At 38.4% G+C, this 24,917-nt stretch overlaps 1 protein-coding gene across 4 annotated transcripts in view; it reads left to right on the top strand.

Annotated features, from left to right (window-relative positions):
* Positions 1 to 24,272, top strand: part of Caps2 (calcyphosine 2) — a 54,383-nt gene extending 30,111 nt beyond the window's left edge. For all 4 annotated transcript variants that reach the window (XM_028873100.2, XM_037196767.1, XM_037196766.1 and 1 more), the window contains 11 exons: positions 240 to 307; positions 2,740 to 2,859; positions 5,867 to 5,941; positions 6,693 to 6,788; positions 6,877 to 6,970; positions 9,783 to 9,901; positions 10,843 to 10,919; positions 13,263 to 13,417; positions 17,789 to 17,914; positions 20,009 to 20,105; positions 23,363 to 24,272. In XM_028873100.2, coding sequence (XP_028728933.2) covers positions 240 to 307; positions 2,740 to 2,859; positions 5,867 to 5,941; positions 6,693 to 6,788; positions 6,877 to 6,970; positions 9,783 to 9,901; positions 10,843 to 10,919; positions 13,263 to 13,417; positions 17,789 to 17,914; positions 20,009 to 20,105; positions 23,363 to 23,538 — 1,203 coding nt within the window. In that variant the 3' untranslated portion in view covers positions 23,539 to 24,272. The remainder of the gene's footprint in view (positions 1 to 239; positions 308 to 2,739; positions 2,860 to 5,866; positions 5,942 to 6,692; positions 6,789 to 6,876; positions 6,971 to 9,782; positions 9,902 to 10,842; positions 10,920 to 13,262; positions 13,418 to 17,788; positions 17,915 to 20,008; positions 20,106 to 23,362) is intronic.
* The last annotated feature ends 645 nt before the right edge of the window (positions 24,273 to 24,917 follow it).

The following is a 24,917-nucleotide window of genomic DNA, read 5'->3' as shown; positions in this document are numbered from 1 at the left end:
CTCTTGCCAGTTAGAGGCCAGCCTGGTCAACAAAGTAAGTCCTTGGGCAGCCAGGTCTGTTACATAGTGAAATCCTCTCTTGACAAACCAAATTTAAAAAAATGACTAATTGGAATTTAACATTAACAATAGTAATCTATACTTATGGGAACCATCAGAACAAAACATTCATATTTTATAATGTGCATTAACAGTTCTGCTTTGTGGACAACAAAGTTGTTTTTCTTTTATCTTCTCAGGAAACCGTGGCTGTAGAGAAGAAGAAGCAAACTGTTGCCGAGCAAATGATGATCGACCACTTATCCAGGTGAGGCTGGTCTCTCGTAAGTGCCCTCTGTTCTGAAACTGACCACTAAATATCTTTGTCTTGCAAAGCACCCCTATGCTTGTCAACCAAACTTCTGTTCACTGCACTCTTTTCATTTTAACAACTTTTTGAAAAAACAGATGAGGAGAAATACTTAACATTCAGGCTGGGGAGACAGTTCGGTCTCTGAAGTATTGAGGACCTACTTTAAATCCTCAGAACCACTGTGGAAAAGACAGGCGTGGTAGCAAGTGTCTGTAATTTCCATGCAGGGGAGGAGACAGGTGGGTCCTTGGATCTTGCTTGTCAGCTAGCCTAGCTTACTTGGCGAGAGACCCTGTCTCAAAAAACAGGAAGGGTCGATCCTAAGGAGTAACACTGGAGTTTGACCACTGGTGCCCGGTCATGTGGTCAAACATATGCACCCACATGATCATGTATTTCCAGGCATGCAGGCCCAGATGCATGCATGTGCATGCATGCACACATGCACACACTTAAAAATTCTACTTATTGCCTTTATTAAATATTTTTATTTAAACTACTTCATTATTTCCTGACAACTTAATGGACATTTGAATTGTATATGAGTTAGAAGACAACATTTTTTTTTTATTTAATCATTAGATTTCTAGAATTACTTTCTAATGGGATGTATGCTTTTGGGCACCATAGAATTATTTAGAGTTACCTTCTGATCTATATTGATTTTCACATGATATTGGCTTTTTGTCATAGCACCTGTAGAAAATTACCTTTTAAAGATGTGCTATCATTTAAGGAGACTAGTAAGATATCTTATTGATACCAGGACTTACCCCTGAGCCTATTGCTATGGTTTCCAAATGGTGACAAGCATCCTATCTTTCCATTAGAAATGAAAATCCCACAGAGTCACTGTGGCAACCTGGGTGAATTGTGTAGAGTTGAGAACTGTGAAAGTAATTGTCAATAATTTTTAAATCCCTCAGAAAACTGTATGAAATATATACAAAGTGATAAATTACAGTGTGACAAAAAACATGTTTAGTTTGGTGGCTATCCACATCTGATTAGCATATTCTTTTTTCTTTTCCTTTTTGCATTTGGTGTGGGAGATTGAACTTAGGACCTTCCATATACTGTGTAAGTGCTGGCAAGTTCTGGCCCACAGTCAGGACAAATCTCTGTTACTTGCCAGTCCTACAGCCACTCAGACCCAACCAAGTAAACACAGAGACTTATATTGCTTACAAACTGTATGGCCGTGGCAGGCTTCTTGCTAACTGTTCTTATATCTTAAATTAATCCATTTCTATAAATCTATACCTTGCCATGTGGCTCGTGGCTTACCGGCATCTTCACATGCTGCTTGTCATGGTGTCGGCTGGCAGTGACTCCTTCCTCTGCTTTCCACTTCCCAGAATTGTCCTCTCTCCTTGTCCCGCCTATACTTCCTGCCTGGCCACTGGCCAATCAGTGTTTTATTTATACAGAATGATATCCACAGCAGGTCACTGTCTGCAAGATGTCTTTTTCTTTTCATAAGAAAAGTGGTGATGTCACGACACTAGATAAAGGGGCTTCTCAGTTCTCATCTTCTTGGCCCATCAGCAGTATCTGTCTCCATGGAGACCCTGCACCTTTTGGAAGCAATGTTCTCTGATCTGCTTGGCTTTCTGCTGGCTGCACTTGGCTCTTCTCTTTGTAGCCTTTATTCTCAGCTCTTGTTTATCTAGAGTCTTTAGCTGTGACCCATGAATTCTGCATCTCCTAGGTTCAGTCACAGCCAAGGACACCTGCCTAAGGATGGTACCAATCACAGAGAGCTAGGTCCTCTTGCATCAGTTAACCATCAAGAAAATGCCCCCCCCCCAGACATGCCCACAGACCAGTCTGATAGAAACAATTCTTTGTTGGAGGTTCCTTCTTCCTAGGTATGTCAAGTTGACAAAACAGATGCCTGGGAGAAGACTAGTAAGCATCCTTCCTCTTGGATTCTGCTTCCAGCTCCTGCTTTGGCTCCCCTCAGTAATGAAATGTAAAGTGCAAGATGAAATTAATCCTTTCCTCCCCAAGTTGCCTTTGATCAGTGCTTTTACAGAAACAGGAAGAAAACTGGAGCAAATTTTCTTTACCAACATTTCTCCCAGTGTTATCAGAAACCAGCAAAGTGTCTGTCTGAAGAGTACTAAGAGAAAAACGCGCAGGAAGCTCTTGTTTCCCTTCGGAGTTTCTAGGTGTTCTTAAATTCTTTTTGGATGAAAATGCAAATAACTGTATTCACCTTTCATGGACAGTATTTTGATAATCAAGTACACTCGTATATGACGAATATTGTTATGACAACGGGACAAATTGCCATCTGGTGTCTGACATTTTCCAACTGCTTGGCAATAAGTGAGCACACATTTTGTCATGCCAGACATCAGGTTTTGTGTCTTCCTACTCAGGGCTGTCATCAGCGATCCAGAACAAAGTTTAAACACTGAGGAACAAGAGAGTTCTCGTGTCCCTCCAGACTCAGAGAGGGTGCCACTTCGAGTTAGGAGACGAACTCTGCATGAAACGAAGTAAGAAAAGCTTCATGATGCATTGTTAGAATATATTTCTGTGCTTTACTGAATGCATTTGCATGTTTTTAAAACCGTATAAAGAGAAGTAAAAGTTTAGGAATTTCAGACCTCAATGCTGTCTCCTAAAATTTTTTATTCTATCTTCCTTGCATTCCAAGTTTTTACATTTATAATTTAGAAGGGAAGATACATGCCCTTAACAGCTGATCCACCTCTCTAGCCCTGTGTCTAGCTATTTTTTCCTCCAATACTGTCTATCTGTTTATCTGACTTTCCTCTTCTTCCTCGTAGCCATCATTATCAATCTAATGTGATATTTTATAAAGACTCTCAATGAAGTTTGCCTAATGCCTTTTCCTCAACATCATCTTTAGGAGTGGCATCCATGTTGTCCTTTGTAGTTGTTTTTATCATTGCTGCCCATCATCCCATCATATGAATATACCACAGCTTACCATCCGCAGATGCTTAACGTGCTCAGTGACTTATGGATCATACTGCTGTGAACTTGCTTGTGCATGCCTCCTGGTAAACACACATACTCCGTTATGCTGAGGGAATACTTAGCCTTTGTGGACTATTTAGCATGCCCACGTTCAGCTCTACAAGATACTGTCAAATAGTAACCCCGGAGGCAGGATGCGTGGTCTGATTGCAATTGCTGTACTTCTTTGCCAGCACTTGGTGTTGCCTGGCTTTTTCATTGTCTTTCTCCCACTGAATGTGTATGGGTGCTTTTATTTTGCATTTCACTGGAGACTAATGATGCTGATTAATTTTCACGTGCGCATTGTTCATCCAGATGTCCTCATGTGGAGTTTGACAAATTGTCCAATCTGTCCTTAGATTGTTGGTATCCTTTGTGTCTTCCCTTAAGAAATCTGAACCCGCTTGAGAGTAAATATCACCCTGAATTTTAATTTTACTATATTGTGTGTCAAGTTGTCATAAGTGCACAGATGGTTTGTAGCCTGTTTTTCAGTTCTCATCTGTTTTCTTGCACCTGTCTTAAGTATTGCTTTATAACAAATACATACAGCTTGCTTGAAGTCAATCCAGTTCAGAAAATCCCATGGGGCCTATCCATTAGGATTTTCAGATCCATGACTTCCCACTATTTTGTTTCCCCCAGAGGGGGGGAGAAGGAGGAGGAGGAGGAGGAGAGGAGAAGGAGGAGGAGGAGGAGGAAGAGGAGGGGAAGAGAAAAGGAACCTTGCTTTATAAGTAGGCAGTAGGGTTGGCATGTATAGCGGGCCCTGCCTTCTCTTTCCTCTGGAGTCAGCTTCCTGCAGCTGCATACATTTCATCCTTGTATCAGGCGTCACAGGCTTTTCATCAGTGAAAAGAAGCCGTTAGTCTGTGTCATTCTGCTGCCACATACTTAGCCTGTTGTCGCTGCACGCCCAAACCATGCTTTCCACCAACTTTGTCGGTGACAGCATCATCTTCAGTTAGTATTCAGTGTGCTTAATTCTTCTTTTTTGAACTGATTCAGAACTTATCCAGAGAAGCATTTGTGCCACTTCCTGGGCACCTGGGACCTCACGTGGCACCCTGCATTTCATAGTATAAATATGTATTTGCTTGTGTCCTTCTGTGATGACTCCAGGCTCCTTGATGCGATCACCTCACCTTTGCTCACCACTAGGAATTAATTTGTTTTCCAGATCTGTGGCATGCTCCCGTGGCTGTAAGCAACTGCTTAGCCTGTCTTCCATGATAAATACATTTATTAAACGGGGATAATAGTGCTTACCTCAGTATTTTACTCTTAAATTTTATTGCAAGCATTAAATAAACCACTGCATATTAAAGTGACTCAATAGTGACTAGTGTCTACAAAGTCCTCAATAAATGGTAGCCGGTACTGCTGCTGCTACTTTCCCAGCATTTAAAGTCGTTCCAGGAACATAGTGAACGATGGATGACTTCATTAGTTCCAGTGGCTTACACCACATTGAGATGATGCAGCCTGCAGGGCTCTTCCCTGTGTTCCCAAACTCTCGCTGGGCTAGCAGGCTGTGGGTTCCTATCTCCAGCTTCCGTTCTGTGGGACCTAGACACTACAGAGGCAAAGCTTTGCCTGTTTCCAATGACTGCTGCCCACATTATTACTATCATATATTGCTATTTCACTATTCCTGCAGTTTCTCAGAAAACTAGATGAACAGTAAGGGCGCAACATTGACTCTCATCTCTTAAGATAAAGGACACCATTAAGTATAGAGTATGTGTTTTGCTTCCTGTTTTAAAGACTCTTAGGGCTAGGAGCCTTGCAATGCCCTCTATAGAGTATGACGACATATCGTTGATATATCCAGAGCCTGACGTGGTTCGTTCATCCAGCACTCTTTCCCTTCATTGTTTCAACGAGGAATCGTATTAGCTGCCTGTTACAGAAAATCTGACGGATAGGGCTCAGTGTGCCAGGATTTGTCTCCCTGTGTAGTCACTGAGCTGCTTGGAAGGAGGCACATGTTGTTTTTGGTCCTATGGCTCAGTGGTGCTGCCTCTCTGAACCGTAGTGGTCTCTATCACTGTGCATACTCTCCTTAACATTCATTTGCAGGAAACTCTGCCCATCCTCCCGTTTCCTAAGGACAAGAAGCTTTCCTGTGAGTTTATTGGCAAAACCACTTTTGTTGGTCATAATGGCAGGCCGTAAGAAACCAAGCGCTTATGCTGGAAGGGAGGCACAAGAACAGGGTTAGAAACAGCTTGAGCTGGGGTGCAGGCTCGGGTCTGCAGCTGAAGCTCATGCCAAGCCAGCCTAGACTGCCCAGTAAGGATGCAACAGCAAAGGAAGAGAAAGGGAGTAGAGGAAGACGACACTGGCCCGGGGCACTATGTCTTTGGCGTCTTTCGATAATCACATTTTTGAATTTTTGTTTTCATTTTGAATCAGTGCCATTTCAAAATATTGCCATAGCCCCTTGGTACCCTTGTCATTTATGTCAAATTGTAATTGCTCTAAAACAATGACTTACAAAATGTATTTTGACAGGGTGAGAACCACCTCCACATTAACAGAGAATGACCTTTCTCAGAAAGTAGAATTTGATGGGAGGGTCTTATCAAGGTAACTGCCACTTTATTAATTTTTTTACTTCTGTGAATATAATAAAAAATTAATAAAATTAATTTTTTTACTTCTGTGAATATAATAATGATATAATAATTATAATAATATATTCTCTTCTTTCATAGAAATGTCAAGATTAGATAAATTTATACTAATACTGAAAAAATGTGAATTTTTGGGTTATATAATTTTAAGCATTACCTATTATTGTTATATACAATAAGACACTATATGATAAGTATTTTAAGTAAGAGTATTTAAAAATTGATCTTGAGTTTTTTGGAAAAGATTGGATAAATAAGTATATTACTAATAGACATTTCTAAACCATTTTGAAGTTAATTTTTCTATCTGATGGTTACTTTAGTTTTAATAGTTTGAGTTAGCAGATTACTGATAGAGTCAATTACAGGGAAGGTGGCTTTTAATTTTTTTACTTCAATCTTGTAAATTTTGCAAACTCAGCATTCTTAAAGCCTTCTGCCTTATCTTAAGTGTCTGCCATTAGCATCCTGTGTTGTGACAGAGCTGGACGCTCACCACTGTTAAGCTTATGTCTTTTTCTTTTCTAACTCAAATAGGGCTTTCTGCAAACTGTAGCATATTTCCCGTAAACCTATGTGACCCTTACTCACTGCTACACATTCAAGGGACTTACATTATTGCCACTTGTGATGTATGATCTTAGTTTATTATGTAATTAAAAAAAATCACTGTATTTTAAAATCATTGACATTGTTTATTCTAGAAATGGACGTGATGCCTGCAGAGAACTGATTGGGTTTTTCTTTACCCATGACCAGTCCCTAACCGTGTATGAATATCGAAAATTCGGGAAAAACAGGTATTGCTCCGAAACCCTGTAAGAACGCTAGAGAATTGCTCCCAAGAGGAATCGGATGACTTCATTTTGTTGTTGCTTTAACTTCTAGAACAAATGTGCTTCCTTTTATTAAAAAAGGCATTTATAGTCATCAGCGTGGACGAAGAAAGGGACAGCAGTACCGGCTTGGTGACTTCTATACTGTAAGTCCGTGCGTGTGCTGGCACTTAGCGCTCTGTGTTGTACCACGCGCATCTATCTCTCTGGTGTGGAGCGAGGGTGCGGGTCCAGTTTATTTTCCTGAGCAGAGACCTTTGTGTAAATGGTGAATGGATGATGCTTCCCGGGAAGGTTCTGCCTCCCAGATAAATCCTGATCACAATCTAAGCATAGTATTTATTTTCCATAAACGTCCACACATTGTTCCTCAATGGAGACTATTGCCAAGAGAGCTTGTCTCTGGGTACTTTTGAAGCTCTCTGTAGAAGGCCTGTTCTGGGCAAGTGACTACCTCAGGAGTACCGGGAGCAATGCTCCACCTCTGGAGGTGCTTGATTTTCTCTGTAGAATGGCACAGTCCTCTGGAGCCGGGACTATGACAGCCTTTATTTTTGTGACTCTCCCATATTCCCCAGTGTGCTGAACTGTTAGATCATTGAATTCACACATGATTTCAATGAAGCATTCTCTGTACCACTCATTCATATAACACCTATATATGCTCACATTTTGAACATTGGAGATAGAACACTGGGTGAGTTAGAGCCATGCTTTGCTTTGTGGCACTTGGAGTATAATGGGAACCAGTTAGATAGGAGCCAGAGTGGAAAAAACAGTGGACCCGACTGTATAAGCTGTAAGAGTTCCTAGAGAAAGTGCCTCCTGGGCAGAATTAAAGACTAGGTGAGGGTACAGAAAAGGCTTCGAGGCAGAGAGGAACATGTGCAAAGAACAAAATCAAGAAAGTACATGGATTATCTGGAGAGGTGAAAGTGGGTCAATCTGGTTGGATACAGGCGTAGAGTGTGGATGGTAGAAAGTAGATTTATGCTGGGAGATCGCTCAGTTGGCAGTGTTCAGACCTGCAAGCAGGAGGACCTGGGATCAAATTCCAGAACCCATGTGAAAAATTCAGGACTTGATAGCCCACCCTTGTAATCTCAGTGCTGGGGGTGACAGAGACAGGCCAATCTTATTTTAAAAAGGTGGGTAGTACATATGGTATGCTATCTAAGGATGTCCCCTGACTTCCACACACAAGTACCTATACTCCACCCCTCCCCCAACTAAATAAAAAAGTGGCTTACTATTAAAGAGCAATATGTAATATATCAGGGAGCCACTGCAAAGAGGATGTGGGTAGAATGGAGAGGCCATATGATCAGGTCTGTAGTTTAGACATGCCCTCCCCCTTCATTTGAACCGACTGTGGGAATTGAGTTCCTTCTTTATCCCATGAAAGTAGAAGGGAGTCGTGGCTGGAGAGAGCGGGGTAAACAGAGGCAAGGAAGGGAGGGAGGGAGGAAGGAAGCGTCACCCTCAGGTGCGAGCTTTGTGTTTATAGGACACATTTTGAAAGGTGATCTCAGCAGCTTTATATACAAGAGCAGTTTTTCACTGTTACCTTTCCTTTGGTATTTCCCTTTCCTGGAATGGCTTATGGTCCTGGGAAATGACTTTCCTTGGCCATAAAGCTAATAGGTATCTAATTTTCAGAAGATGTTATATGTACCCTAAAGGGAGAAGGAAGTGCCCACATCACAGTTATTAATTTTTTTTTAAAGTAACTATCCAAGAAGGAGGAGGGAGAAACACTTCCCTTATTTCCATTTTCCCCCCCAAGACAGGGTTTCTTTTGTGTAGTTTTGGAGCCTGTCCTGGAACTCACTCTGTAGACCAGGCTGGCCTCAAACTCATAGAGATCCACCTGGCTCTGCCTCCTGAGTGCTGGGATTAAAGGCATGTGCCACCACAGCCCGGCCCCTTATTTTTCCGTATAGAAAGAACAAAGACTCTTTTATTGAGCTTGCACTTATCCATACATTGGTCATATGTGTATGAGACCAACTCTGAAATTAGAATAGTGATTCTGTAATTTGGGTTGAGAATTTTTGAAATCATTTAAATTGATGCTCTAATTAGGTTAAAATTGGTTTTATAGTTTTGTGATGTGTGTCATCAAAAGAGCAGGCGTGAGAGTGTGATCATCTACCAGAGTTCCCCATTGCACACGGCATCTTTCTGTGAACCAAGAGCTCTAGTTCTGAGGTTGGGGGTTGTGTTAGTTTTTTCCCCCTCTCTGTTACTGTGATAAAATATCATGACAAAAGCAACAGGAGGGAGAAAAGGTTTATTTCGCTCACAATTCCAGGTTACAATCATCATCACAGGAAAGTCAGAGGCGGCAGGAAGTTGAAACAGTCTGTCATGTCACATCCACAGCCAAGAGCAGCGAGCAACGAACTAATGCACACATGCTCAAGTTGCTATCTCCAGACCCAGACATTCCAGGATCCCCTGTCCAGGGAATGATGCCACCCACAGTGGATGGGCCTTTCCAACTCAATGTTATAAAGATAGCCACCCCCCCCCCCAACCCCATGCTCACGGGTAAGCCTCAAATAGACAGTCCTGCATTGAGACTCCCTTCCCAGGTGATTCTGCTCTATGTCATGTTGACAAAACTAACTACCACAGGTACTGCCACACATTCAGTGGAACTCATGTCATCTTTCCCATGGCTCTTATTTAATAGATGGCGTCTCCTTTAGTCACGTGGATTATTGTATAGAAGTGTATTGTGTTTTTTGTTTTGAAATTAGTTCATTTTTTTTCTATAGTATTAGCTGGATCCATGTAGTCCTAAATATTCTTTAAATCTATTTTATTTTGGTCACTATTAGAATTTCCTAAAGTAACTATAATAAAAATTGAATCTTTTCAATCAGAATGAGTTGTATTTTAACTTTGGATACCTTCTAGCTTTAAAAAAAATCTGTCTGTTCATTTCCTCAGGGTGCAACATTGACATTTTTGAGCTGTGATCACCCTAGCCTTCCAAGGAGCATAAAGGAAAATACATTATTTAGACTTCGAATTACAAATATTGATCAAATAGCTTTGAGTTCTCTGAAGTAAGTCAAATGCATTTGTCATTTTGAAAATAAGTGAAATCGGAATCTGTGGCTGTTATGTAGAACTGAATAGTATTGTAAAATAAAATAAAATAAAATAAAAATAATAAAAAAAGAAAATAAGTGAAATCGCTATAGTTTGTATCTTAAAAGAAGTTTCCATTGCAAAGCACTCATGCTGAAGTTAAGGTTTGTATTTATAAATAATAGCTGTGCATATCTTCTTTATGTCCTGTATTATAATCAAATTCCGTGTTTGGGGACAGTTATGACAATTAAAAATTTGAAATTGTTTTATTTTATAATAAAATAATTTATTCATTTGTCTTTGCTATTTTACTAAATGCCATCAAAGTGGTGCTTTAAAAGACAGGGTATCAGTCCATCTTTATAACTGTTTCCTACATTGCTGATGTGATGCCTTTTATCACATGAAAAGCCATGGTCTCTATGGTGGTACTATTCATTGATTGACTACAGAGTGAAAAGTGCTATGAATAAATAATGACATCAAGGATTGTTTTAAACAATAGAAATACACACTCTTTTGTTGAATTTTTTGACCTTAAATATGATTAAAATGCTCATATTTAATATATATATGAGGGAATACAGTCTACAATCTAGTGGCAAGAATATTTGTTATTTATTAGTGTATTTTTGGCGCTTTAAAAGCATTTTTACAGTTCATACTTTGCAAGCTACAACTGCTTTTAAAATGAATAGTTTCAGTTAAATATTTGAAAACATTAAAGCAGTTATAAAAGTTAATATCTTCAAAGATTGTGATCCTTTTATAGCTCTAGACTTAATTCTCCATAAAATCAAAGGCAGTGGGCAGAGGTTGGGATTGCTCTAGCAGTATGCCTGTGTGTCTGTTGAGAGTGTCTTTGGGTCTGGACTGGGGAAGCACAGCTTAGGTCGTCTCTTCTCACTTGCAGAGCTGCCTCTGAGGAAGATGGGGAGGACACAGTCAGTCAGGAGGCTCAGGATCGGCTGGTGCTGCGGGCCATTCAGGGTATGATGTGGCTTGTTTCCACTCTCAAGTACTATTTACAGTTTTCAACTCATTTCCTTGTTATCAGTTAAAACAGTATTCTTGATACTTCCATATTTTATGGACTTTGATTTATAATTCTTATTTTTTTAGGAAGTACACATATATTTTCTAAAAAGAGCATATACTCTTATTATATGTAATATATATAGTATCTAATATCTTTTATGGGGCTGGACAGATGACTAACCAAGTAGATGAGCTTCTGCTAGTGCAGAGGACCTGCGTTTGGTTCACAACACCCACATGAGTAGTGCACAACCCTCTGTAACTCCACCTCTGGGGCATCTCATGCCCTCTTTTAACCTCTGTGATCACCCATAAGCATGTGTGCCTGTACCCACACACAGACAAAAATTATATATACATGAATAGTTAATAAAATATATCTTGACACACACAAATATATACATAACTAATTAACAAAACAATTATTAAAATATCATGATTTTTCTGTATTAATGGTACTAAGTAAAAAACATTTGAATTATAACAATAATTTTAGAATTTTTGCATACTATGGGTTTTGATTGTAAGGTAAATAAAGTATGAAACTGAATTTTAAAAACGTTTTAGATATATTTCTTTGTATATGTGTGTGTTTCTGTGTGTGGACATGTGTGGTACAGCACAGGCGTGAAGTAAGATGACAACTTGCAGGAGTCAGTTCTTTCCTGCAACTCAAACTTAGGCCATCAGGATTGGTGGCTACCTTTATTCACCAACCTATGTCCTTGGGCCATGGTGTATATACATATATATGATATATGTGATATACATATGTACGTACATACACACAAATACACACAGACACACAGAAGGGCTCCTCACACTTAGCTCAGGTGGGTTGATGCTCACTGTACAGACCAGGCTTGCCTGGAACTCATGGCAATCCTTTACCTTCACTCCAGAGTTTCTTGGATTACAGGCATGTAATCACATACTTGTTTTATGCCTCAGATGATGTCCTGAAGAGACTCCTGGTTTAGTGTTTGACTGTATGTCTCATGTTCTATTGAATGTGTTCTGATGTCTGTGAATAGAACCTGCTGTTGAGTAGACATGCAACTTTGTGTCAATCCTTGGCAACTCTTTCTTCACCTCTCAGTGAGGGTGATGTCTCCTTAATGTCTCTGGGGAGCCATAGGGAGCAAACCAGATGTGGGTAGGCATGGGGCGCTAAAACATTTTTTATAAACTTCTGAGGCCTTGTCGTATAACTAGTGCAGCATACTAGCTGTAATAAACAAAATCCTTTGTTGGATTTCATAGTTGAGAAGGGAGAAAGGTATAAAACAATTTATCACAGAAGTCAACTCATACTTGTAGAATTTTGTGAATCCTGAGATATTATTCAAGATAAGGCATCCACATTAAGAAAGAGAGTAGCAGTTCCAGGATGACCAAAGCTACACAAAGAAATCCTGTTTCAAAAAACAAAAACAAAAACAAAAACAAAAACAAAAAGGAGAGAGAGAGCGTGCCCTTGTTAGCCGATTTCTTTTTCTCCCTGCTCTACAATACAGAGCAATACTTTTTCTCCCTGCCAATACAGTTTTTTGTCACTAACAAGGCGAGTGACACTTTTCTTTTTTTCTAATGTGTTCATTGTAATATGATGCAAATGGCATCGCCACACAGAGAATTTAGGAGCCAGAGTTTGTAACCTCTAGGAATTTCAGGATGAGAATGGTTACTGTGAATATGTACGTATAGGCTAGTACACCAAAGCCTAGATGCCATTTGGCACATTATGATCCAGTTTGAAACTTTCAGACTACTTAAAAATTTCTGAACTGATTGTGTGTGTGTGTGTGCGTGTGCGTGTGCGTGTGCGTGTGCGTGTGCGTGTGTGTGTGTGTGTGTGTGTGTGTGTGTGATTTACCTGGTATCAATTTCGTAGTTCAGTTAGTGTAAATAAAGAAATAAGAAAGGCAGTGAAGATACAGGGCAGTTAGATACAGGGGTCTAAACAAGAGAAACTAAGATTTTCTTTGTAACATTTCGATTGTTCTGAGTAAAGAGAAACTTTATTTTCCTGTACGTAAAATGTAACACTTTGACCACACAGTGGCGCTGTAGTTCTGGCATATTATAAACATGCGGTTGTGTCTGACATTGTTGTCTTTACTAAAAACATTGCACTTTCCAAAGTCTCTTGTCAGCCCAATGCATGTTTCCCTTGAATATTCACATGTCTTATCTTCATTATTGCCAAATAATTTTCTCAAAAGAGAAACAACTGCATTTTGATAGCTTCGTGCACAGAAGCACTTAGTTTCCGTGTCTCTTGTTATTAAACAGATAAACTGAAAGAACAGCTACACAAGAGAGGTGCTCGTATTTTGACTGGACTGGGAAAATACTTTCAACACGTGGACAAGGAAGGAAGTGGGCTCTTAGAAAAGGCAGATTTTCAGCGAGCTCTGCAAGCCTTTCACTTAGAAGTGTCTGAACAGGTATGTACCACATGCCATTTTCTGCTGTGGGTGTACTCTTGCATGGCCTTGTTCACTTTTCTAATGAGATTTTAATAGCTCATTTGTTTCCTTCTTAATGCCTTCCTGTCAGTGTTAAGCCACCAGGCAGCAAGTCCCATTGACTTTTAGAATTTTGACATTGATTCCTTTACCATTTATTTGTCAAGTCTTTAGTAGCCAGGCATGTGCTAGCCTCTGAGATGACATGCTCTCCGTTCTCGTAATCTTTAAATGAAGAAAATGGTTAACTTCATACCTGCATCAAATAGAGGATGCTTTGGGAACATGTGTGGTGGTCCTCAGTTCTAAGCCAAGCTAGCAGGAAGGAGAGGGAAGACCATGACAAGATTCTCAGAAGTGGATGCTTACAAGTTGGGTTTGGGATATTGAGGAAGAATGAACTGGATGAGCATAGGGAAGAGCAGAAGTGGACAGTGGATCTCCCATGAAGAGGGGAGCATGGCTCAGACAGTGGTCATTTCGTGGAAAGGAGAAGTGTATTCCAGGCATGAATTGTGGCTCAAGTCCAAGCTTCAGGGGCTCATTTCCTTCACATCCTTCACTCTGATGTGAACAATCTTGCACAAGATCTGTGCGTGCTAGATTTTTTTCTCATCATTTAGGACACAGCTTTTTTTTACAGAGGAGCTCTCTGCCATCTGATCTCCAATCATTCTATATCAGCTTCCACTTTTTTTTTCTTCATGGCACTTTATGTCTGCCTGTCAATAAAATGGCATGTCCCATCTGGATGGGAACCAGGGTGACTCTGGCTCCTGCTCTTTCTTTAGCACCTTGAACTGAATCTGGTGTAACAAGTATGGAACTAATAGTTGATAGCTTGAGCAAGTAAAAGAGTGGGAGAAATTAAATCTGGTACATGAAAGCCTTGTGTTCTGTACTTGGAAATTTTGCTTGTATGTTAAAAGTACACAAATGATTCAGATCAAGTATTTCATATACAAGATTCTTTTGCATTTTTCTCTTTTGCTGAAAAAATTGTCTTGTCCCATGATGTATGTATGATATATGTTTCTGTAATTAGGCAAGCAATCTGCCAACCAAGCCAAGGCCCCAACACATACAATATTTATTAATGATAAGAAACAAAGGCAACTATAATGTGTCCTTGTTAATATAGAGCACAAAAAATTAAATTCCAAAAAATAGTCTTCCATATTCACCCTATGTAACTATCTAGAAAAGAGAGTCACTTAGCTGGGTAATATTACTCAAGTGTTTTGACTTTCATTGATAGGCTCTGCCTGAGCAATTCTGAGACAATTGCTATTTTCTAGGGAGGCATGGGAGTTCAAATAAAAAAATTACATGGGGATTTGCTTTATCAAGTATAAAATTCTGTGTCAGTGTGACATTGCATGTCACTGTTGTGACATGATTGTCTTTTTGGTTGGTTGTGATGATGACATTTAATCTTGTTGCCTGTCTAGTGATAATAACCCAGGGGCCGTCCACCTTCACATCTTCCTTTCATAGATGAAACAAATAAAACAATAATAGGAAATGAGAATTCTGTGGTATGTTTTCGCTAAACAAACAAGTAACCTATAACTGATAGAGGACCAGTGTCCAGATAATCTGGCCCTGTATATATAGGAAAGTACTATATTACCTCGATGCTTCTGTATTTGTTTATGAAATGTTTATAACTGGTGAATAATAGTATAGTTACCTAAGACTTCTGTCTTAGTTTCTTTTCTAGTGCTGTGACAAAGCTCCATGATGAAGGTAATTTATGAAAAAAAGCATCTAAATTGAAGGCTCTTAGTTCCCCAGAATGTTAGAGTCCATGGTCCTTATGGTATGGAGCATGGCAGCAGGCAGGCAGACATGTCACTGGAACAGTAGAGATCCTACATGTTGACACAGTAACCATGAGGCAGAGCAAGAAAGCTAACTGGGAATGGCATGGTCTTTTGAAACCTCAAAGCCTACCACCTGTGACACATCTCCTCCAACAAGCCATACCTCCTAATCCTTCCCAAACAGTTCCACAAACTGGGAATCAAGCATTCAAATATATGAGTCTATGGGGGCCATTCTCATTCAAATAACCACAATCGCTAAGCAAGATAGCAATAAGAATGTGTTTCATCCTTTCTCATATGTTTTGTTTTATTATAAACTTAATCTATTAATTAATTTTTTTCTGGTGCTTGAAATTGGTCCCAGGGTCTCATACATGCAAAGGAAGTTTGCTACCATTGATCTAGATGTCCAGTCATCTCACATATTTTAACTTGTATTCTTGTTTTTCTTCTTGTTGTATCACCCATGCAATATATATGCTCATGCTATCATAAGTGCATGCAGGGCGATGGGAGAATCAGATATAAGAATCACCAGCCTGGGTCTCACTGTAGAAGTAGAACCTATTTATGAAAAGACATAGTCATTCTCTCTGATTTTAAATAAAAAGTGATATGCTTTACAAAGAGCCAAGTTTATATATAGAAGTACTATCAATGAAGTTGAAATTCCATCTGAATTAGTTTCCATTCTGAATCACACGCTGACATAGTTATACACTTTTTTTTTTTGCCACTGATGTGCTGTGGGATGGTCTGTATGTCAAATTGTTCTGATTGGTCAATAAATAAAACACTGATTGGCCAGTGGCCAGGCAGGAAGTAGGTGGGACAGGGAGAGAGGAGAATTCTGGGAAGTGGAAGGCTGAGGGAGAGAGACACTGCCAACTTCCACCATGACAAGCCGCATGTGAAGACACCGGTAAGCCACAAGCCACGTGGCAAGGTATAGATTTATGGAAATGGATTAATTTAAGCTATAAGAACAGTTAGCAAGAAGCCTGCCACGGCTATACAGTTTGTAAGCAATATACGTCTCTGTGTTTACTTGGTTGGGTCTGAGCAGCTGTGGGACTGGCGGGTGATAGAGATTTGTCCTGACTGTGGACAAGGCAGGAAAACTCTAGCTACAATGTTGCCCTGCTTAATTCTTGAAAACATTTCTTCCGAGCCTTCAGAAGTCCTTTTAAGTCTGGTATTCTTTGAGTTAAGTGAATGCATTTGTCTCTTCTCCATTTTACTCATGATTTATAAATGTTAAACTTCAACTCAGTTTTAACTCAACTATATATATACATATTTTCTTTGTAATGTATGAAGCATTTTGAAATGCAAAATCTGTATAGATCATTGGCTGCTGAGGGGAGGCAGGATAATATGAATCTTAGTTTTTTAACGTTTTATTTGGAAATGCGGGGAAGTGGATGAGAATACTTTTTGAGTACTTATTTGCCAAACTGGGCGTGTTATTTACACTTTCATTTAAAGCTAACAACTTGATAGAAGCATTGAAAATTTATCTATCTGAGCTTTAATAAAGGAATGCTATGATTTCTTTTGTTGTCAAGATCACTGAATAGAACACTGTATTAAATAGCACCTGTCCCCAAGAAGCACATGGGAATGGCAGTGAGCAAGCAAACATGAGGTGTTTAGTTAGAACTGTACTATTTAGTGTAAATCCGGGAATAGTTTGGAAGTCATTCAAATTTTCTCTGCTCCCAAGACCAGAAGAAACTCCATTAATAGTCTCAGTGTCTAAGTAGAATTTCAGAACCTGAGCAGGCTTTCAAATGGTCTCAGATATAATTTAAAAAATGGAGAATAAAATATGTTCAAGACCAAGTGCACAACGACCAGTACACTTTATATATAAAGTCACTGAAAGGTAAATGGTGGGGAGTGTAAACTATAGAGAGAAAGGGAGAGCTTGACCAAATGATGTAAATTTGCATTTGGATAAGAGGATGAGTTTTATCTATTGAACAGTCAGGTGAATATTGTCAAGAATAATGAACTGTGTGTTTAAAAATAGCTAAAACAGTTCTTAAATATTCTTACTACAAAAATGTTAACTATTTGAAATGACAGAGACGGCATTTAGTCTGGCTTGTTCTTTCTATGTACACTGAGATATCATGTTATGCTTCCAACATATACTATTATTTATCAGCAAAAGAAAATCATGATAAGACACCTAGGACGTAGATCAGTGATTAATGGTATGCAAGAGGTTTTAGGTTCAACCTTCAGCAATTCCTTGCCCTTAAATCACATACTTCTAAAATGGATATATTGTGAGTTCTCACTCATTCAGAACAGGCCCTGAACCTTGCTTAAGTGTTCGCCCCAGAATTCCTTCCAGAGTTGTTCTACTAGGTTTATCTGTAACTTTCTGATTTTTTTTCCTAAGTAGGCCACCTTGTCTAGGGCCACAGATGATCTAACAAAATATGACTCTGATCTTGTTGTGACTTACATAATTGAAAGATATAACGGCGATTTCTGTGGGAATTTCTAGGACTTTGATTCTTCCTGGCTAATTCTGCAAGGCAATGGCCCTGGCAAGAACAAGGTTGATTATGGAGACTTCAAACGTGCCATTTTTGGTGAAATGAATGAATATAGGAAATCATTTGTTCGCAAGGTAACTGTTAACTGATCTCAAACTATTGCTAGACTGTTAGACCCATTGGTTAGCATCATTGATGGGTCGTCAATGAAAACATGTTATATCATTTTAGCTGTCACGCACACTGGGCTTAGTAAGACTTAAAGTAAGCAAGCTTATATATATATTTGTACAAGTCTACCCGGAATAAAACAAAATCATGTGTATATATGTCTTAGAAAAGGTTTGATGAAAGATAGAGAAAATCTCAGACTGAGTTCTCTTCATAAATTATTGGTGTCTGTAAATTACTAGTTATCCAACTACATTGCTGTGTAAAATCCTAAGCCTCACTTGCTCTCCTCCCACAGAGAGCTAGTGGGAAGATCGAAAGTGATGGTTCCATTCATAGAAATCACAACCATTCCAGAATCAGTACTCAACATGCATTATTTTGAGGTGATGACTAAAAGTGTTTCTGTGGTTTTTATGATACGCATGCTAAGTGTTAAAATGAAAATAACAAGGGTCATATTAAGTTGGAATTAGAGTCCTAGGGCTGGAGGCATAGACCATTGGGTAAAGTGTCTATAGTGCAAGTGTAAGGACCTGAGTTCAAATTCTCAGGTCCCGTGTAAATCTAGACTTAGTAACACATGTCTGAAATCCTAGTGTTCTAATGGCAGAGAGAGAGGCACAGGTAGGAAACTCCATGAGGCTCATAGTTGACCAGCATCGATATGCATTAGCTATCAACAAAGAGACCCTATCTCAAACAAGGTGTGATGTAAAGACTGACACCCTGCATGTTTGTATTGCACACACACATACATGCACACACAATGTACATCACATACACATAGATCCCTACTTTTTTTAAAATAGAAAATATTTATTAACTCAGTTCTAGTAGACATGTCTAGAGTATAATTTTGAGTTGTATAGTTTTTCTTTTATGTATGTATTTAATGCAATATGTACATATATCATATTTATAAAAAGCTATTCTATATAGAGTAGGATAAGTAATTATAACAAGTATCAGTCTGATGTGGAAAAACTAAAGCTCTCTACCTTTGCTGACCAAGAGATGTGCTAAGAACATTAAGTAAAGCGAGATTATTACCCATCCATACTTTTTACTTAATTGTTCTTTGCATACCATGATAATAAGTTTGAGTATCAGACTGGCCTATCAGATTATTTTCTCATAGTTTGTAGAATAGAAATCCAAACAGGGCGGGCATGCTTGGCATCCTCTGAGGCCGCTCTGTGGTCTGCAGGTGGCTGTTTCACTGCTATCCATCCCATGGCTGTCCCCCATGCATTGTGTTGTCTTTTGTTACAGGAATACTAATCCCTGGACTGGGGCCTACCCTAATGCTTCCATTTCATTTTAATTACTTCCTTAAGGACTCTTTCTCTGCACACGGTCCTGTTCTGGGGCAGCTAAGTATTAGGATTCAGGAAAGGAATTTGAGGCACAATTGAATCTAAAGCCGGTACAAGGCTGCCGTGAATTAACTATTGTGAGTGAATGAAGATGCTCCTGGTTTGGACGTCTGGCAAACACAGGCTGCCACTGTGGATAGATTGGTGTTCTGTGTATCTGGTTTCTTTCTTAGTATTTTTGATATGCAGCATTGCATTGAGTTGGAAGAACAGTAAGTGAACCAGTAATTGGAAAGGCAGTGCTGAGAAATAAACATTTCATCTGTTCATTCATTCTTTGGTATGGAGTTGGTAGCTTCACTTTTGAACTAAAACACAAACAAATAGACAAAAAACACCCTTCAAATAACTTCCTAGCTCTTTGTTTGGGTCATTTATCAATTTCACGAGTCCTGGAGCTGAAAGTTATCAAGGGCTTTGACCAGACAGTTTGGTTCCCAGCAGAACCAGGGTAGGACAGTGGGATCGACCGCTTTCTGCAGTGAACACATGAAATGCTTGAATGAGGGTTTCCTGGTTTTTGCTTTAGTCTCCTCCCTCCTGTGTATATGATGCTTTTTTTCCCAAGCACATGTTTAGTGCCTTCAAAATGCCTTGTTCACAGTTCAGAAACCATTGACGGCACAATAGCTTCTCAAGCCTAATGATTTCACAGAGAGAAACCCTGTCTTTCTTTAGGTCTTCATGAAACTGGATTTTAACAAAACTGGCATTGTGTCCGTGATAGACATAAGAAAGTGTTACTGTGCCAAGAAGCATCCACGTGTGATTTCAGGTAATTACTGCATGCCAAATACATTTGATTCCTACCATGCTTGTTAATAAAAGTGTTGTCTTTAAATTACGCTAAATCTGAAGCATCAGCTGGGGCTGTTAAGGAAGGAAATAAAACAAATTTTGTTTGAGACAGTGGCTTTAGAGTCGTTTTTCCTTCTTCATTTAAAAATTCTTAGGTCTATTGTCTGTACTTATTGATTTCTTTGACACTTACAATCAAGATAGAACACTCATCTTTCGCTTGCAATGGGTAAGGAATTGGAGTTTAAAAGAGATTTGGTAAAACCTCTGTTAGGCTCCCGGATAGGATTATTATATCTTCTGATACAGTTACCTACCCTTGAGGATTGAAGAGGATTTATCTCTTTATCCAGGGGTGGGATTATACATACAGTGGCACCTATGTGTCTGTTAAAATCCAGCCAAGAGTGGCTGGACACACCTATAATCAGCACTTAGGGAGGGAGAGGCATGAGGTGTGCAAATTTGAGGCCAGCTTGGGCTATGTAGTGAGATTTTTGCCTCAAAAATAGGAGGGGGTGTATAATGAATTTCCTAAAGTAATTTTAAAGATACATTTTCTATTCTATTTCTTACCCTTTTGTGTAGTTGATTTATGACTACAACTTATCACAATGCTTGGCCACAGAAACTTCCTTCATTTCATTTTTTTTTCTTCAAAAGAATAAACCTTGTAACCATGTGACATATCTTTCAGACCTTACTCTATGTTTTTTCATAGCTCATACTTTGCTAACAGTTCTCAGATTTTTTTTCTGACTTGAAAGCTGTATTAGAGGTAACATTATGTAATTTGCTCTTCACTCAACAGTGTATTTTGGAGCTATTTCCATGGAAATCCATACTGAAATGTTTACTTTTATTTGCCACATATTATTCTCCTAATAATCAATACATTGCACCGTGTACATTTATTCTCTTATTGGTGGACTTTTAATTTCTAATTATTTATGTGCATCCAATGAGCCATACATTGTCTGTGACTTCTTATGCTTCCTTTCTTCTGATTCCCTCATATGATACCAATACCTAGACTTACCTAGGCTATCCACATTTCCAGTATCAACTGGCACTTCCAAATGCTGTTGTAATGATAGCTAGTTCCACACTAGATTATACTGCCTTTTGTTGCAGAATTATTTTTGTTCAACTCCCTGGTCTTAACTTCATTTGAATTTCTCTAATACAGAGGTAAAATATTTTCATTACTTACTGAATATTCTCTAGTTTTGTTTGGAGACAGTGTCTTGCCATGTGACCCAGGCTGGCCTTGAGAGCCCCCAAACTCACATTTTCCCCCAACATAATATTTTTATTAATTACTTGGGAATTTCATACAATATATCCTGATCATACTCAATTCCCATTCCTCCTAGACCCTCCCCCCCCAAAATATACCAAGTTCAGAATCCTCCCCTGGAACTGGGGTTAGAGACAGTTGTGAGCTGCTGTGTGGGTGCTGGGAATTGAATCCGGGTCCTCTGGCAGAGCAGCCAGTGCTCTTAACTGCTGAGCCATCTCTCCATCCCCACCTTCATTTCTTTCAGTAATATAGTTGTGCTTGCCTAAGATGTGTGATACCTTGAGCTTGAGTCCAGGAGTGGGAGGTAGGAGGATCAGAAGGACAAGGCCATCCTGGGCATACCACCCCCACATCTTTATATTTAGTTAGTCATACCAAACCCAAGTGCAAAAGAGTTTCCTTATTTCAAAATTAGGTGAATTCAATATCTCTTCTTTTGTCTTTTTCTGCCTAATACTCTCAATTGACTTTGCTTGAACAGCTTTACTTCTATTATGGGCCAGAGATTGAGCTGGGGTTCACTCTTGTGGTGTAAGCCTTGGCTCCTTCCAGGGATGACTTACTTTGTCTTTGCATTCACAATAAGGAGAGGAAGCTAAGCAGGCTGCATGTGCCTAAAAGAGGAAACCCAGTGATGCTTTAATAAAACAAAGAAAATTCTATCTTTATGTTTCATTATGAATTGTAATATTTTTACACAACAATTTCTGGGATAAAAGTTGTCTATTGTTCCATTTCTCTTCCTCCTCCTCTTCTTCTCCTTCTTTTTGAAACAGGATCATGCTGTGTAGACCAGGACAGTCTCTTGCTCCTAGCTTCCCTCTGCCTCTGCCTCCTGCATGATTCACAATTTAATTTAAGTTGTAGAAAATATTTCTCTCTCTCTCTCTCTCTCTCTCTCTCTCTCTCTCCTTTAAGTAATCTGTTAGAGAAAAAAAATGTTTTAATAGAAGTGGAAAATCCCAAATATAGGTTTTCATAATGATAGAAATCTGATATTTAATTTTGTAACAATTTCTGGTCTATCAGATCAATCAAAGAAAATTCAGCCATGGATAATGGGAGATGGGTATTTCCTAGGTGGGCAGTTTTAAGAATTTTAATACAATTCTTGCTATTTGAGGCATAAGTTTAAGTAAACTTTGTTTTAATTAGAGAATTTATGTTAAAATTTGTTTCCCTATACATTAGATGTTGATTAGATTTAGCTTTGACTAACAATCAAATCCACTCCGTTTCCATCCAAACCACTTTCATTTTAATAAATGATCATTTTTCTTCCTATTTATCATGTATATTTTTAAATGATGGCGACATGTCTTTCTTGAATTTATTTTTACATATGCGTATGTGCGTTTGTGTCTGTGCATGGGGTGTGGGTACCCACTGAGGCCAGAAGATGGTGTCAGATCGCATGGAGCTGGAGTTACAGGCCACTGTGAGCCACACAGTGTGGGTGCTGGACCCAAGCTTGGGTTCATTAGAAGAGCAGCAAGTATCCTTGGTCACTGAGCCCTCTGACTTAAAAATAGTCTTAAAGGCCATTTTAAAGATCATAGATCGCCCCCTGCCATTGTTTTTGCTTTGTTAACACATACTTTTGTTCATTTTATTTTGGATATTATCTGACTATTTTCTGTAACGTTTCATCCTTAAATCCGATTACTATTATGCATATTTTCCTTTTTTTTCTACGCTCTGTGCTAAAAGCTTTAGAATAGATCAATGTATGAAAGAAAGAAGGGGAGACATAGGCCGATTATGAGAGAAATGAATTCTGCTTCATGTTTAAATAAATTAGAGGGAAGTTTGGCATACGATTTTAAATTGCTGAAGTTATTTCATAAGATGACTAAGTATCCCTTTATCATCATCCGTCATCTTGCTGAACTTTTATGGAAAATATTTCACAGTTCGTCCTCTTCCTGCAGGGCACTCAACAGAGGAGGAAATCAGATCATCTTTTCTAGAGACATTAAGAGATGCCTGCAGCAAGCCTGATGAAGTTTCATATGGTGAATTTGAAGATTACTATGAAGGCCTAAGTATAGGGATAGCAGATGACGAAGATTTTGTTAGCATCTTACGTACTCCATGGGGAATTTAGTTTTTAATAGTGCACAGTCTCAGCGGCACCAAGTATTTTATAGAAAAGGTGAATTTTATATCAAATGTGATTAACTTGCAATATACTTTTTCTAAGGTTTTTAATTTTTTTTTTCAAAAATAGTTGAGTCAGGTAAGACTTACTTAGAAATAGATGTGGTTATGTGTTTGTGAGCAAATGTGCTTACCTGTCCAAATGTTTATAAAGACAGACCTTTTGTGTTACTCTTAACCTTATATTTTAGAAAAGTAGTTAAATATTAGCCTTAATAGAAAAGTAACACCCTTATTAAACTATGTGAGGACTTGTATATAGTAATCAAATTATTAATGTATATACAAAAGCAATGTCTAAGTCTGTATGATTATAGGCATTTTCTGTGCATTATATTTTGAGTGGTTGTTTACCTTAGTGTTTGTTTAAAAAGAGTTGTCATATATATTTTTGTCTTCAAAATTACATACGGCTCCTTGTTCAATGGGAAAAATTACACTGTATTCTTTACTTTAATAGTCATATTATCTGTCAACAAATGGTACTTATATATAAATAAAATGTAGAAAATATTGGAATCTAGAAATATTTCCTTAGACTATTAAATGAAAAATTCAAGGATAATTCCAAAATTTTTAGACGAAATGTAAAAGCATATTTTGTGCCACAGAATGGAGATGTGATATTATCCTAAGCACCTCTTCTTGGTATAATAAACAGTCAGATTGTTTTCTTCTAAATATGGTGTATTTAATGTCTTCCATTTCTACACTCATTCTTTCTAAATTGCATTCTTCACTTTTCCATGCATGGGATGTCCTGAGTGTTGGGATTATGGATGTGAAACTTTTAAATTGTTGTTAGTTTCATGTCTATATTATCAATGCTAATTAACACTTTAGGAGAAAGAACATGGAATAAAGAAGTCAGACAAGAAACTTACCAATGAGAAGTATAAGTTTTTCATGGTTAGTTTTTATCTGTCTTCCTTTTTATCTATCATCTATCTATCTATCTATCTATCTATCTATCTATCTATCTATCTATCATCTATCTATCTATCTATCTATATCTACATCTGTCTATGTATCATCTATCTCATCTATCTATCAAGCTATTTATCTGTCATCTATTTACTATCTCTCTCTCTCTCTATCTATCATCTGTCTACCTATCTATCATCTATCACTCTGATTTAATTAGCTTCACTGCCCACATTCTTCTTAGACATTGGCATTGTAAAATTACTTAGTGTACAGTTTAGTAGAAGAGTATGAAGGAAGTGACATTTTCAAACATTTAAACATTAACAACTAGTGTTTCCTATTCCCAACAATCTTTAAGATTCTGAAATACCTTTTATTAACTTTAAAATGTTTTACCTT

The sequence above is a fragment of the Peromyscus leucopus genome, chromosome 18 (assembly GCF_004664715.2).
Source record: "Peromyscus leucopus breed LL Stock chromosome 18, UCI_PerLeu_2.1, whole genome shotgun sequence".
NCBI lineage: Eukaryota > Metazoa > Chordata > Mammalia > Rodentia > Cricetidae > Peromyscus > Peromyscus leucopus.
Note: the sequence above shows the minus strand (reverse complement) of the source record. Positions and strands in the feature narration are given on the sequence as shown.